General features: G+C 43.9%; 1 protein-coding gene across 7 annotated transcripts in view; it reads right to left on the bottom strand.

The window, feature by feature from the left end:
- MEGF11 (multiple EGF like domains 11) overlaps window positions 1–16,681 on the bottom strand; it is a 252,326-nt gene that overhangs the window by 34,982 nt on the left and 200,663 nt on the right. For all 7 annotated transcript variants that reach the window (XM_054273115.1, XM_054273113.1, XM_054273116.1 and 4 more), the window contains 3 exons: window positions 16,489–16,652; window positions 15,983–16,085; window positions 2,264–2,410 (listed from right to left, as the gene is read on the bottom strand). In XM_054273115.1, coding sequence (XP_054129090.1) covers window positions 2,264–2,410; window positions 15,983–16,085; window positions 16,489–16,652 — 414 coding nt within the window. The remainder of the gene's footprint in view (window positions 1–2,263; window positions 2,411–15,982; window positions 16,086–16,488; window positions 16,653–16,681) is intronic.

Here is a 16,681-nt window from a genome sequence, read left to right as displayed (position 1 = left end):
CCACAGCAGAGTTCTCAGCACCCTCCCTCTCTCAGGACACTCATTTGAAAACTTTGACAAAACAGGAGTTTAAGATGTTTGAGACCTCACAGCAGTTATGGTTAATAACACACATTCCAAAGATTTTAGAATAGGTGGGAAAAGAAACACTGGCACACATGTACAAAAACAGAAACTCAGAAAGAAATGGAAATTGAGTCAAGAAATCAGAGAAGGTGTATTAGGAAACAATATTTTATGTCAAAACCACTATGCCAGAAGCTGATTTCCAAACCTATCTGGTGCAGTGCCTGCGCTCAGCTGGGAGGAGCAACAGCCATCAAGTGATGAACAGAAGCCAATAATGGTAATTATGTAACACCATATAAAATCACCTGATTTAAATCAGTAATCACATCAAATAGCTGAGTAAACTTGTACTGAATTGTGTGCTTATTTTGCCTAAAACCTGGATTGAAATTATTGTAGAATTTGTACATCAGGTATAGAATCAGGATTATGGCTCAGTATCTCTTCTAAAAGCAGATTTTTGCTTCTAAGAGCATGTAGAGTGAAAAAGCATTCACTGTCCAAACATTCACTGCAATAGATAACACAAAGAAATGTTAAATTGCAGTAAGTGACAGTAAAAATAACTTTATATGTTTTTATTTTTACTCCTGTGATTCTCTGTTCTATAGTTCTGGCTCAATGGTAACTAAATCATGTCTGTTGTATTTTTCCAGCAAATGAGAATTTTCTCATGGACTGTATGTTCTCAGAGGGTGTCAGGCTCTTACCCCACTGCACATTTCCAGCTGGAGCTTAGCTGACAGGTTGGTTGATGATGCAGTAGCTATAAAACAACCTGGATCATTCCTGGAGACATTTCTGCAGGCTTAAGAGCACTAAACCATCCCAGTGTCTCATGTAATCCTGATTACACAGACAGAACAAGTTGGCTGAGTATCATCTTCAGTATCATCCTCAGCTCTGCCTTGTAATAAAACAGCCTAAATCCTGTTTCTAAATGAATTTCTAAGAGAAAAATGTGGATGATTTTGAGAACAAGCTTAGCAAGGTCTGCTTACAAGGTATTCTTGAGCCTGAATCCCAGAAAAGAGCTGGATTCAAGCTGGATTCCCAGGCCAAACACTCACAGAGGCAAGAGCAGAAGCATCCACAGGACCCCTCTGCTGTCACCCTAGTGGGGAGGAAAATTTCTCCCCATCAGATCCTTAGCAAACATCCTCAGGGAGCAGCCTGATTCCTGGGCTTGCAAACTGGGCACAAGGGTTGCTCTTGTAGCCTGCATGCCAACAGCTGATAGAACTAAGCTGGGTTTTTTTCATCTCAGAAAGGTCAGAAACTATTAACTTCTGGAAGTTTTGCACTCTTAAGGTTTCAAATTTGTAAAACATTTTCTTCCTCATCTCCCTGAAGCTCTGAGCTCCACATTTTAGCCTTGGAGAGAGGTTTTACAGCTGCACAGATATGCTGAAGCACCTGGAAATTGGGGTTTATAATGGAAATGCTTATAGGCCATTAACTACAGCAGTGCTAGAGGTCATTGTTATAATGGCTTTAAATAAAAACTGTCAGCCACAAATTATTTTTAGAGATGAGTGTGTTCTAGTGTCAAGTGTAACTGGTGAAATCAAAGGGGATCTATGAACTGGGCATGCAGAATGTCTCACAGCAAGAGGAGGAAGAAGAAATGCTGAGCAGAAAACAAAGACAAATCCAATTCTTGTTTACATGGGAAGATGGTTGGTGTAGTTTGGATCAGTGAATTAGGGTCCCTATGGGGCAAATGCAGCTTCCCAGATAAAGCAAAGGAGAGGATTTTTATCTGCTTGGTACATTTTAATATGTAGCAGCAGAGCATCAAACAGGAGCTATTTTGGGCTGCTGTGTTTCTTTTTCTGGCATACAAGAAAACATTGCCTTGTTATTTTGATGCCAACGCTCATCCACTTGTCATTATATGATGGGTGGTGGCTGACTGCTTAACAGGTCTGACTTCACTGAGTCCTGCCAGCTTTGGTTTGTAAGGGTGCTGCTCCTCCTTCCAGGTCACCTGTGACCTCCAGGTGTGATCAGAAGCAGAAACACAAGGCACAGCTCAGTGCAGGAGAGTTCTTGATGAAGGAGCCTTTTCCAGGCTTGTTTGCCCTCAGGAAGTCATGAGCTACAGCAGCTCAGAAACTGTGGATTTGTCTGCCTGCTGTTATAAAGGAGCATTTCTACCTGCCTTGCTTCTGCCAGCTATGGGAAATCTTACTTCTCTGGCACAAGGGCCCTCTGTATCCCGGAGCACAGTCACAGGTCCCATCCTCAGGGGAGCAGGATCCCCCGTTCTCACAGCTGCAGGAGATGGAGCAGTTGGGTCCCCAGCGGCCCTGGCTGCAGATGTTGTCACAGTGGATGCCTGAGGACACAAAGCCACACGGTTAGGCTTCCCACAACTCTCACTCTGCTCATTGATCAAAGAAATGCTTGGTTGGACTGATGCCTCACAGTCCCCAGAGGGATCTGGGAAGGAAACAGCTCCTCTTTTATCTGCTTAATAAAGTGAAAATTAAGAAAATGCCAGAGAGGTGAATTCTGTAGGTGTTGGTGAGAGCCTGTTCAGTCCTCAGCACCATTAAAGAAACTCTGCATGTCATCCAAGAGATGAAGGTCAGGAATTGCTTTAAAGTCACAAAATAGCTCAAATAACTGGTCTGGAAATAGGCAGTTGATTGAAGCCTGATTACTTACCTGTTGTGAATTGGACGACCATAAAAAGAAAAATCAGAATTTTGCAAAAACATGTTCAGTATTTGGATTCTTGAACACAAGTAAATTAAACTCTATTTTGTGTTCTGTTCCCCTCCTGGCTTAAACCCCTGTGCTCTGGTGTTTTGTGCACATACCCCACAGCTACCCAGAACTCTCCAGTTCTGTGTGAATGAGCTGAGTTCTGATCCAGCAAGTGGCCATATATGAGCACAGGCTGAGCATTTGCATGTTAAATGGAGACCGAGACCTGCCAATCCAGCTCCCGGTGCTCCCCAGGGTGCTTGTTTGATATTTACTATTGTGAAGAGCAAAGCTTGGAAAGACTGAAAGGAGCACACAGCCAGGAAACTTAACACAAGGCTTCTGGCATGGTTTCAAGTGGCTTTGTTTAAACTGGTGACTTTTGAAAACAACCTTGTGCCATGGCTTGTCACATGTAAATGTGATTGAAGGAGCTGATCCTGCACACTGGGTCTGAGAGGCTCTCACTCCACTGGAACAAAGCAGTACCAATACCTGCAATTAGCAGGGCTATTTGCATGATCAAGGGCTCCTTGGATGGGTTTGCAGAATCATGAACTAAGAGGGACAGTGAGCAGTTCCAGCTGCAGGGAGTGGCACTGGCAGGAGCATCTAAAACCAGCAGAAATGGATCAGAGACTGCCTTAGAAATTTTTCTTGGAACATGACTCCAGTGGGAGCCCAGCCCTGAGATTGGGGGTACCCACACACCCCAGCTGGGCTTCAACACCAACCTCAGATGTTCTTTACTATCCCTGACCTGAGATGTTCTGCACCATCCCCAGCCCGAGATGCTCTTTACTGTCCTTCACCTGAGATGTTCTTTATCACCCGTGCCCATGTCCCACTGCACAATGGGATCACAGCAGCCCAGGGGTTGGATTAGGGCAGCTCTCTGCACAAACACAATCCCAACCATTCCCTCCACCTCTGATAACTTCATCTGGATGCTGGAGGTAATGCACTGCATTTGGGGAGCTGTGATCTGTACAGTCACCAAACTCTGAGCATTATTAAATCAGCTGAAAGTCATTATAAATACACTTACAGTGCAGTTTCAAGTTGGTTTTATAAATCTCTGAAGTTAACACAGTAAGAAATACTGCAGAGCCAAAATTTCCCTTTTCTGAAGATTAATCATACAATTATAATGTCCCTTCCTAGAAAATCTTAACCAAGTCTGGCAAAAGCACAGTTTGAAATGTGATTTCTAGTAATACATGATCTTAGCTTTATTTATAAAGAGGCATGGACCATTCTGTACAGCTTAATAAAAACCACATTAAAATACAGTAAAAACTTAATACAAGCTCAATTCCTTCATATCCAAGTAAATAAATCTGAAAAAAGGGACTGTGAAAAGAGACAAGGAACATTTGTATTAGTAAAATCAAGAAAAACCATTATTTTAAGAAATTATTTTAAAGTCTTCCCTGCTCCCTTTGAAATCAAATATATCCTTGGATTACTTAAAGAAGTGCTTTGTGTGTGCATTTATGTCCTTTATCCACAGTGCTCTGTAATTAAAAAGTCAGAAAATAAATTGCAAATAAATAAACAAATAAATAAATGTGTTTTGTATTTATGATCATTTATAGCCTTGAGTTTCAGTGTGAGCTCCCTGAACCAAAATTCAGACTCAAACACAGAAAAATGTGCATTTTTCCTCCCAATTGCAGCAGAAAAATTACAATTCTGTCATTGTGGATGGTCTGTTTATAAATGGGGACAATTAAACAGCATTATTTCTTGTCTCTTTTGACAAAGTTTGGGGAAGAATGACACTGACTCTTTTCTTGTGGAAGGTACCTGAATTTGAATGCCAGGGCTGTTCCTGCAGCAGCAAAGCCCTTGCTTTGGTAATGAGTAATGAGGGATGTCTTCCCTCTGCTAACGAAGGCAATGAGTCATGGTGGAGCTGATTGTTGTAGCAAAAGGGAAAGGGGAAAAGGAAACCTTCCAGGAGCCACTGGCACCCATTCCAGCCCTTCTTTATTTGTCCATTTCCAGAAGACAACCGAGATGGTGCCGCAATCAGGTTTTATTACTTTTTATTATCCAAGTTAATTCTCATGGAAGACTTCATTTTTGAAGGCTCCTACACGCATTGAATTGCAAATATAAATGAGAAGTTAAAATTGCATCTGGACATGCAAGTCTTATGGAATTGTGCTGGAAAAAGCACCTTAATTTTACAATTCCCTAACCTGACAGCATGTGAAGGGGGAGTCTATCCCTCCCAGCTACTTTACAGTCAGAGTCAGTGAAGCAGCAAGATTCTGTAATGTAAAACTTTAATATTTATTTAGGAACTTGCTGATGAACATTTCTGATAAGCAATTAGTTTTCAATTTCCAGAACTACAAGAAGTGCTGAAGTTGACACACCTCTGTACTACCTCGTGTTACAAGCACAGATTCCTAATTTATGAACAAAGTCCTGGTTTCACATGCATGGTGTAGAAATTAGAAAGACAACTATCAGAAGTCCTTGAAGCTGCAGGAAGCAGTTCTATACATAAACTCTATTGCCTGGATACCAGGGAATTATCTGCCAGCCCGAGGCTGTGGTTCACAATTGCAGACACTGGTATAAAATTACACTTCCAAGACCTTTTTAAACAATGTTCTGGGGGTGAATTGTAAATGAAATCCACAAAACTTATAAAACTGTAGTTACCCACTGGACATGGGTAAAAGATCTGCACTTTTGCAGTAAGGCAGGGCCCAGGTAAGAGCAGAGCCCACTGTGGCTTTAATTCAGTCTGTGAAACAGCAGCCACAAACTCCCCATGGCCCAGCAGGGATTTGGGGCATTGGATTCCTGCAAGCACTGGCTGCTTTCCAGTGGGATTCCCTCTGGACTGCTCTGTACATTTAGCTGACAGTCCCAGGAGTGCCTTCACTCCCTTTTCCCCACACCAACCTCCTTTGCACACATGGTGGGGAGGAAAACCAGCCCTGAGGGCCTGAATTACAGTGGAAAACACAAACTGGGCTCAACTCAGCCCACCAGAGCAGTCACAACTGCACTGTTCCAAGGGACAATCACACAGGAGAGCTGCCCCAAACTCCTGCCCCTCCAGGACAATTTCCTACCAAGTGTCCAAGCAGCTGCTGGCTGGGACATGGGGAATATCTGGGGTAACTCAGCCCAGGCTTCCCAAAGGTGAAGCCATTTGTTTGGGCAGGGATCTTCCAACATGGAGCTGCAGACAATCCTGACAAAGGAAAGCAGAAGGGAGAGAGGTAGAGGAGGAAGAGAATCCCAGAAGCTCAGAATGGTTTGGGTCAGAAGGGACCATAAGGCTCATCTTGTCCCACCTCCTGTCCAAGGGACACCTTCCCCTATCCCAGGCTGCTCCAAGCCCTGTCCAGCCTGGCCTTGGGCATTGCCAGGGATCCAGGGGCTGCCACAGCTGCTCTGGGAATCTGTGCCAGGGCCTGCCCATCCTGCCAGGGAAGGATTTCTTCCCAACATCCCATCTAACCCTGCCCTCTGGCACTGGGAAGCTGTTGATAGAAACCTGTGTCTGTCTTACATGGAGCAGTTTCAAGTCTGACCAGATGAAGTCAGTCCTTGTACTCAAATTTACAAATCAACTGTGATGGATTAATCCAACATCCACACAAGCATCAGGAAAAGGAGCAAGAAAAAGAAGAGGAAACCCCCCACAAGCCATACAACTGGTATGTGAGGCACCTATTGAAGAGCTCCTTCACAGGCTGCACCTGTTAATAATCTTCAGTGGCTTCAAGTTTGTCAAAGTGATGCAGATTTAGTGCTGCCCACAACTACATCATGCTGAAGGACTTTGGAGGGTAAAATTCCTGAAAGCCAGACATAAGCAGAACTCCCTTTTTTCCCTCTCCAGCTTCTGCAATTGCACTCGTGCTTGGGGATTACGTCTCTGGCTCTTAATAAAGCTGCCATTGTTTCTCTGCTGTGTCTCTGGATAGTTGGAAACTAATACTCCAAACACAATAAAAGAGCAAAAATGGACGGAATAAATGAGAACCAGTGGCCTGGTTTTGACCACTGCTATCCCCCTGACAGTAGCCTCTGCAGCAGTGCCCAGCATCTAATTATTTTTCAGGAATGTAGGAATTTGATAAATTACAGGATGTAGTTCCCTGCCCCCCACATACTTTAATTTTACATCTACCAGCATATAACTGTAATTATTTCTCTGAATAAGATCTTCAGCTTTTTTTCCCCCTCAATAGTCCCAATCTAAAGACAGATGCAACATCAATTAGGAATGACAGGAATGATTTCAGCAGACATTTGAATCCAACACAAACATTGTGCTCTCCTCCACCTGTCTTTCAACATGACATGAAGTCATAATAATCTCTTATTTCTGGCATTTGAATAGCTTTGGAAAGAGCTGCTTTTTATGCAAAAATAGGCACAGGATTTATGCAGGCAATGCTGTGGAGGCCTGAGGTTTGGTGAGTCACGCTTGGCTCTGATGTGGAATGCTGGTGGCTCTGGCAGGACGGATCCCCAGAGCTGGCTGGTACCTGCTGACAGAGTGCCCCACCCAGCACACACCTCCAGCTGATGCTGCAGGGCTGGCAGGGCGGGGAGGGGTGGCCAGGGGCCAGCAGGGAGTTGAGGGTACTGGGAGCAGGTGTGGGGATGCCTCAGTGGGTCTGACCCCTGGTCACACCCTCCCTCTGGTCTCTGTCCCCCTGCAGGGATGCCACTGGCAGCTCCCCCACGCAGCCCAGGGGCAGAGCCAGAGGCCACCCAGGTCACCCTGAATCCTTCCTTGGCCTCCTGGTTTGTACATTTATTTCTGATAATGACTTCTAGAATCACACACTCATGTTTTCTTTAACCTCATTCTCTTGTCTTTCCCTGATACTCTCATTGCTGCTACACTTCTGTTGTCCCTATAAATTCCATTTAAATTGTGTTTGAGGTTAGCTCCATGTGCTTTCCTAAGCAGAGACTCTTCTGCTGCTTCAGTCTGTAAGAGGTAAAAGACAATTCACTGAGAGCACAAGGAAGAACTGTCCAAGCTGTAGATCAGCTGCTCAGAGGGGCCATCACAGAGCACAAACAAGAGTTCACAAAGAATTCTTGATGCTTTTCCATCACTTTTTGCATCTTTGTATTTTTTCCTACCTGAGGCAAACCCTGAAGTATTTGACTCAGAGCCAGTCAGAAGCACCACAGCACAATTCCTGACAGCTCAGCATTTAAGAATGCTGAAGAATGAGAAAATCAGTGTGGGGAGGGCAGCAGATAGAAGAAAACATAAAGGGATCTCTCATAAAATTAAATGGAAACATTAAGAATTGATGGCTGCTCATCTAGTCTGCAAATAAGCTATTTTTGTTTTTATATAGTGAAACTACTCAGCAGAGAAGAGCAGCCACACTCACATTATCTATGAACTTCTGTGGTGTTCTCAAATGCTTTTTTTCACTGACTTTTTTTCCAGATTGGTGCCATGGAGCCCTTCCTTCTTTTGCTGATCATCATTCACCAGTGGATTCAGAGGGGCAACTCCTGAGTGTAACAGCCCATCAGTCTAAATGAAAGCTCCATGATCTGGTCCTAAATAACAAAGAATAAGCCCTTCCCTGAAGCCAGTGAAAAATTCTACATTGTCCCTTCTCTCATCTGTGCAGGGGCGATTTATGCACCCATTAATGGAAGTGTTTTCCTGCAAGTAATACACTTAGAGCCTAATGCACCTCTGTGGAGCTCTAATCCTACCCCTAGTTTTAATTATCTAGAGAAATCTCCAGGTATGAATCACCCAAGCCAGGGAATTTATGCAATAAAAGCTTTAGAGGCAAGAGACCTACCTCACAAGAAATGAGGTAAGTCAAAATGTTTGCTGAAGTAAAGGATGATGTGGTTCCCTTTGCTCAGGGATTCTCCAGGGTGCACTCTTGCAGGGGAAGAGCTGCCCTGAGCAGGCAGGGCACACCTGCAGAAAATGGGGCTAAAAGGAGTCAAGCCCTACACAGCCCTGCTTCATCTGCAGAGCTTTCCTAATTCTCAGATGCTGGGAACAGCTTCAGGCCAGGAGGGAAGAGAAAGCTGGGGAAGATCTGAGCAGACCCTCAGCAGGCAAACGGGAGGAACTGGTAACTGGGAAAAGTTGGAAATTTCCTGCTGGAAATGTTCAACCTCCTGAACTAAACCATGAGTGAGGAACAGCTGAGCAAGAGCTGGGGCATAACCAAAGCCTTTTGTGGTCAATGATGTTGAAATTCCACCCTTTCTGCTTGGTGTGGGAGGGGAAGGAAGATGGTTATAACCTTTTTCACTGCAAACTCTTTCATTAATGACATAATGTATCATAGAATCCTGGATGGTTTGGGCTGGAAGGGACATTAAAGCTCACCCCATTCCACCCCTGCCATGGCAGGGACACATTTCACTACCCCAGGCTGCTCCAAGCCCTGTCCAGCCTGGCCCTGGGCATTCCAGGGATCCAGGGGCAGCCACAGCTGCTCTGGGCACCTGTGCCAGGGCTTCACCCTCACAGGGAAGGCAGTATAAAGAATATTTCTACTTTTTCTACTATCCAATCCAACCCTACTCTCTGGCAGTGTGAAGCCACTCCCCCCTGACCTGTCACTACCTGCTCCTGTAAATAGTCTCTCTCCACTATATAAACATATAAATATATAAATATACACACACACCTCATTTGAGCTTGCAGGCTGTTTGCTGAGCACTCTTCCCTCTCCTCCTTTCACACCCAGCATGCCAACAGCCAGGATTTAGTCTGCTGAAATGTGCACAAATAATTTTCCCCACTTCTCGCCCACATTTATTTATAGGTGACTATTGTACACACAGCCAGGCTTATATATAGAATGTCTCTGCATGAAAATGGAAAAGGGTTGGGTACCTCAAACGTCAAGTCTCATGTTGCTAAAGCCCATTAAATTAGCATCACCCACGATGCCATCCAAGCTCTATCTTCTCTCAGAAATTGAAAAGCTGTCCTTTATTAAGCAAAATTAAACCCCCAAATAAATACAAAGATAAACAAACTTGTGTATCTTCTGTTCATAAGATTATTACTGCAATGATTTGCATACATGCTGAAGTTTAGCAGTAGCCTTACTGCAGCTGCTAATTATAGTCTGAGGGTCTGATCCAACTCCCACTGAAGGAGTGGCAAAAATCCAACTGATTTCACCAAAGGTGAAATAGATACAAAATCTGTCACAGGACAAACACAACTAAACCTCAATCAGATGAAAATCAGGAACCCCCCAGACACATGCCAAGGAAGGCACAGACATAATTAATGTCAGGACATCAATGAAATCTTTGATATAACTTCAGAATTAATATTTTTGAAAATTAGCCCTATATCAGCAGGAACCATCCTTAAAGATTCCTGTCAAAGAGAGAATTTTTAAGCACAGCCTGACATTAAAATCTTATCAACTCACTTGAAATTAAGTCAATGAAAAATTAAAGCTAATTTCTAATAAGCTTATCTTACATTCATAGACTAAAGGGCACTTGTGGAATCCAGAGTAAGCACACCTTTCATATGGAAAAGATTTTCACACTGGAATGGCAGAGGCCAGGAGAGAGGCTAAAATGCACCATTTTAGACTGACTCTAGAAATTTCTAGTTTTCCTGTTCATTTAAAGCTAATGTAAGGATACAGAATAATCACAGAAATAAATTATTAATTTAAAAATCTGGGATAAGACTGCCAGAAGTGATAAATGCAAAATACGATGTAGATAATGGGACTAGACATCTAGAAAATGCATGTTTAATAGGAACTTACTATTGCTCCATTCTGGTATTTTAGGCTCTGTCTTACAAACCAATGGTACGAAACAATCTGATGGAAAAAAAAAGTCAACCCATGACATTGTGAATTCTAAACCACTCTGGATCTTTAGCTAAAAAGCTGCAGGGGCATGAAACAAGTCCTAGATTTTTTTTCCTGGTTTGAAATAGGCATGGAAAACCAACTCCCAGTTTTATCATTACATAGTTGATGTTGATCTGCTAATGACAAGAGAATTATTTAGGCTTCAACCCAGTACAGCTGAGGACAGGATCTGGCCCTAAGATTATAAATTGGATACAGCTGCAATGAAAGAAAATCATATTAGCACAAACAAAATGCATTTTATGGAAAGGGTGGGTTTTTTCCTTCAAGGATTTTTCACCTCCTTGCAAAGAACTAGAGAAAGTGAAGTTAAAAATACCTTAGAGCTCCCCGTCAAAGTGGTCAGTGCTCCTTTAAAATTCAAAAAGGCTTTCCCTTGAGTAACAGGCTTATCAGTTTTCCTGAATTAATGTGTCCACAGGAGGCAAGAAACATGTTTCTGTGTTTGAGTGACAGTGCAGATGTCACTGCCAGCCTGCAAATGTTCCCAGCCCTGCAGCCTGGTCCCTTGGAGCTGCCCTGGGCTGTGCCCAGCAGCACCTCCCACCCCACAGGTGGGAATCCTGCAGCTCCAGAGTCCCACACCTCTGTGCTGGGGCTGGGCACGAGCAGAGACCATCAGGGGCTGTGTTCTGGCACTGTGGGAAGGTTACTGAGGTTGTAAAGGACAGTGAAATGCGTATTTTGATTTCCACAGCAAAGAGGGAGGCAGCTCTCATGAGCCAGGAATGAAGCCTGAAGGTGTAAAGCACCAAGGTAATAAGATGTTTGTTCCTCAGCAGCATGCATCATTTGCATACCTGTGTTTGCCATCCTGATTAATTAAGGAAAATCTATATGGGCTTCTTTTATGATTAACTATGGGATGCACACTTTTATGTTCTCCATCTCATATCTACAGCACCAGGCTAATTTTCCCCACACATCTTTGGGATGTTAAAATATAGTGAATAAACTTTGGCTTTGGGTACTGAGAGAAGCCTCTGGGTGCCCCAGCTCAGTGGGGAGCGGAGATACCATCACCACAGCAGCTCTGCAAATCCAGAGCACCACACAAGAAAAAAGGCAGAACAAGATGCAGATAAGACAGCATTTCAGATTAAAGGAATTCAGATAAACAGGATTTTAACTGACCTTAGCATTTAGAGGAGTGGAATCTATCCCCCTGCAGATCACTTCCCATTTAAAGCCAGAGTAAGAGCTGAAAGTGTAACAAGGCACACAGTGCCACAATTAACCTGGAGCAATTGGCTGATCCCAGGGAGCAGCAGAGCTCAGCACGAGGAGCAGCCAGGCCCGTGGTTCTGCTTCTGGGATCAGCCTGGGACTGGGAAAATGGATGGACTTGGGTCTTGGGGGCAGGATGGGCAATGCCTGGGTCTGCCTCCCTAGGGAGCCTCACCTGGCTCTGGTCAAGCACCTCCAGAAATCAGAGGCCAGGCCAGCAGCTCTAATTTAATTATTGAGGGATTACTGAGGGAAGCAGCTAAAGGCTACACAGTTTCAGCCAGCTGGAATCTGTAAAGAAGCCATTTCTGGTACAAAACCTGCTGCCAGCAGCTGCCTGAGGTGGGACCAAGCTGAGGGGTTTGAAGCTCATCCTGCATCCCACAGGGGATGCAGCTGGAGCTGTCATCTCCAGAGCCTCAGCATTACACTGCCACAGCAGCACTGCCATCCTGCTCACCCAGCAAGGCCACCAGGGCAGCTGCTCCTTTCCTGTCCACTTTCAGATTAGTGATTGAGAGAAGCCTAAATGAAATTAAGAGGAGCCTTACTGAAATAACCTTGTTGCTTGAACACCCAGGAGAGGAGGTTGCACCTGGGACAGATGAGACTCATCCTGCTTCCCCAGGACCTGTTTGTTGCAAAGGACTTCCAGGAGCTGCTCTACCATGCAGTATTTCTGTGTGTCCATCCCATCTGCGGATTCGGTGTGTGCAGGACCCCTAATTAACCAAATGTAATTAGCACTGAGCATTTTCATTTCAACGTGAGTGTACATAAAGTAACACCTCTTCCACAAATGTCTGGTGTGTTGGGAGCTCTGAGGGACCTGTGGACACACACAGAGCTGCAAGCACAGAAGGGTCTGTACCTAAAATGCACAGCAAAGGTGGAGCGAGAGAGCCTTATTAATCCTGAAAAAACAGCCTGAGCAATCAAGACTCAGTCTTCTGAGAGCAAGACCTTTCCTTTTTAACTCAGCTCTAGATATGAGCACCTCTCGTTTGGATTTCCAGGGCACTGTTTGTGTACATGAAGTTACAAATGTCCAACCTGGAGAACTCCTTCCAGTGCAAGGCTGAGCCCTCAGTGTCCCTGCATCCCACATTTCCTTCTTGTGAAGGGAAATTCAGCTCTGCATGGCATCAGCAGGTCACAGATGTGATTTTGCCCAATGTTTCAACAAGTTTCACTTTGTTTTTACCACGAGAGCGTTTTGCCAATGTAGTTTTGGGCTTCTGTTCTTGCTGAGCTCTCTCCAAAGCCATTGGTGGCACCAGGTGCCCCTTGGCTGGGATTGGCAGCAGGGACACCAGGTACAAGTGTCCCCAGAGCTGATCCAGGCCCTGCCTCTGGCTGCACAGGTGCAACTCCCACAGAGCTGCAGGGAGGGGATGTGCAGATTGCTGCCTCTGTGCTTATTTATGCTCCCAGCTGGTTTGCACAGCTTTGTGAGCTCCTGCCTGAGACGTGGGGATCTCTTCATCATCTTCCCATCTGCCAGGGACACTCAGCTCCTGAAAATTACCTTCCCCCAGCTGGTATCCACAGAAGGTCATTGTCCTGAATAATAGTCTTGGGTGGCAGTCATGACAGAATAAAAGGATGGTAGAGTGCTATTACCTTACATTGTGTGCTGCTCTGGACATGACTTCTTCCTTCTTTTGCCAGTCCTCCTCCATGCTCTTACCATCTATCAGTCCCTGAAGGTTTATATCAGTAACATCTTGAAACCACTTTAAAGAAAATGGGTTCAATCTTCCCCTTGATCTTTACATAAAACACAGACATCAAGAGGGAGTCCCAGGTCTGGGATGAACATACAGAATATGCTGTTTCAGATGAAGTTTGTGGCTATTAGGATCAGAAAGCCACATGAATTCTCTGTTTGGTGTGAGTGGGCAGGAGAACCTTCAGAAGTTCCGTGATCCTGAACTTTTCTGATATTTTTCAGGCCATGCCTAATTAGTACCAAAATCAGAAAGCAAAAATTTCAGCCTGAATTATTTATCACCTCATATTAATAAAATGCACTGCAATACACATCATGGCCCAGTTCACAACAACTGCAGATAAGATTAATCTTTCACTGATGCCATACTCCTTAATATGAAAATATAATTATCTAGCTGAAGAGTTTCTTAAATGACATACTTTCAAACTGGTAGGAGCAGAATTTATCCTTGTGTCTGGTGCCAAGCCAAGTGGAAAAAACATTGGAACAGAATTGACAAAACATGTGTTGGTTCTGTCTATCAACATTTCTACCTTACAGAGCCCTGTCACTGTTCAACTCCAACCTGGTCTCAAATAGGGATATAATATTTTCCTCCCTGAAATGTGATCCTGAGGAGAATTCCAGAACTGCAGGAGCACACTGAGAGATAAACTCCTTGGGCTGCAGCAAACCCCCTCCAAGTTAATATACACTTACCTTGCCCAATATGGAAATTAAAAGAAGGACATCAGAAATTATTCTTGCCTTTAAATTACTAGTATCTGCATTTAATGTCCATTTACAGGTGTGTATGGCGTAAGCACAAAGTATTTGCTGCAAATGCCTTTGAGAAAAAGCCACACCTTCAGTCTGCATTGTCTGCAAAGGTCAGTCCCTGCAGTTTCCTCTGGAATGCTACATCCAGAAGATGTGTAATAAACTTTTAGAGTAGGTGTATATAAATATCTCTCTTCAAATTACTTTACTTTTAAAAGCCATTTTTTCCCTTGAAGAAGCTCACAGTGACTACAGGAAAATCTAGCAGCTGTTTCTTTGCTGATCATCAATAATGAACAGTAGAGTTTTAAAGCCTGATAGATGGATATATTGATGGCAAGGAGGTTCAGAGAAAGATAAATGCTGCCCAGCCAGTGAGGAAGGCAAGAGAATGAAGGAGGGGATGCAAGTGAGCTTATAAAATGGATTTTCTTGGGGAAAAATGTCCATTTCAGGGTTACATGCCCAGTATCTTAGAAAAGTAGCTTTGCTGTACACAATATGTAGGACTTAGTATTTTTACATTTTATTTAATTCTTTAAAGATTATTTCCATTGTATGTTTTAGGCATAATTTCATTGCTTTTGCTTCATGCTCCTGGGAGCTGGGCTGCTGTGGGATATCCTCTCCATCAGAAACAGAAGGTGTGTGTTGGTTTAAGGCATAAATCAATGGGAAAGGTGACACTATCCCAAATGTTGACTGCCTGATCAGCCTGCCTTGCTCCATGCATCCTCTCAACTTGTAGTTGTTTGAAAAACAATTAAATTTTCCAAAAGACTTGCTGTTAATATAAATGCATTTTGACTGTCAGTGCCACTGGTGGTTCTGCAGTATATGGAACATAACTTTATTTCCACCCAGAGCCTCAACAGAGAGCAGAGAGAGATTAACCAGCATTTTAGGCAGCAAAGTGTGAAATGGTTGGGTCAATAACTTGCCCCCTACTGCTGTCAAAAGCTGGAAAGAGAACATCAGTGTGGAGTCAAGTGCAGGTCTAATTGTGCTGAGAACTCCAGCCTGGACTCTCCAACTTCACTGAATATTCCTCTCTGTTGCTGTGTAATCACAAAAGCTCGGTCAAACCAGCATTAATCTGCTCTCTGGAACTACCCTGTGACAAGAACCATTGGAAAATGGGAAAATGCAGAGTTTTGTATGTTGGAGCAGCTGTAATGACTCATCAGAAATGCCCTGTCTGCATCCCAGGTATGATGGTCCTGAGATTCACCATCCACAACTGCACCCCTGTGGAAAGGGCAGTTCAAGGAGAAAAACTCTGCAGGATTATGGATGATCTGCATCCCTCCTGAGGATGCTTTTACAGAAGGCTAACATCTGGCTGCAGGTTTGGAGCCATCTTCAACTCATCTGAATACAAATTTAATGAATGCCAATTATTGTCACCATCACGAGTGATTTAAATACGGGCAAGTTCAGCTGATCTTGTCTCAATCTATTATTTAGAATTTTGCAGTCACAAGTCCAGGGCTATAACTGATGCAATAGCAAAGAAACCAAGCCAACATAACCCCCAAACCCCAAATGAACCAAAGCCCCAAGGGAGTTGCTGGATTACCTGTCCAGCCTGCCAGGCAGCAGCAGTAGCCGGTGACAGGGTCACACCCGTCCGCGTGGTTGCAGTCACAACGCTCACTGCAATTAAGGCCATATGTTCCATCCTTCAAGAACAGAAATAAAAACCCTGTCAGTGATCAGCTTTTTGTTCTGAAATGTGCAAAATCATCTATCACGTCCCTCTTAATGCTGAGTTGCATTTTTTAAATTAACATACAGAGAAGACAGAAACTCAGTGCCTAATGTTTCTATACAGAACCAAATGAGGAATCACTTTAAAAAATGACATTCAAGAAACTGCAGATAACACAGCAATAGCTCTGATAAAATACAATGCAAAGTATAATACATCCAGTTGACTGCTAGAACCCCAATCTGTTATTTACACTTGATTTCCTCAGACATCACAGACAAATTGAACTCCTCCCCTGCTCTCTATTCAGCAGAGCTATGGGGACTGTGATTTAAGGGGGTGGAAAACCACCCCAAATTGTGATTTGCACTCACAGGACAAGGCTGGTCACAGAACTCCCCCTGCCATCCTGGGGAGCAGAGGCAGAAGCCATCAGCTGGCCTGCAGGATGCTCCATTGCTGCAGGAACACGTCTGGTTACAGTTCAGCCCCCAGCTTCCACTTGAGCAGGGAATAGAGCAATCCACTCCTTGCCACCCTAAGGAAACAGGGGAGAAACAGCATCTG

Source organism: Melozone crissalis, unplaced genomic scaffold, assembly GCF_028551555.1.
Source record: "Melozone crissalis strain CALT ecotype California unplaced genomic scaffold, PUWL_Pcris_2 ptg000014l_1, whole genome shotgun sequence".
NCBI lineage: Eukaryota > Metazoa > Chordata > Aves > Passeriformes > Passerellidae > Melozone > Melozone crissalis.
Note: the sequence above shows the minus strand (reverse complement) of the source record. Positions and strands in the feature narration are given on the sequence as shown.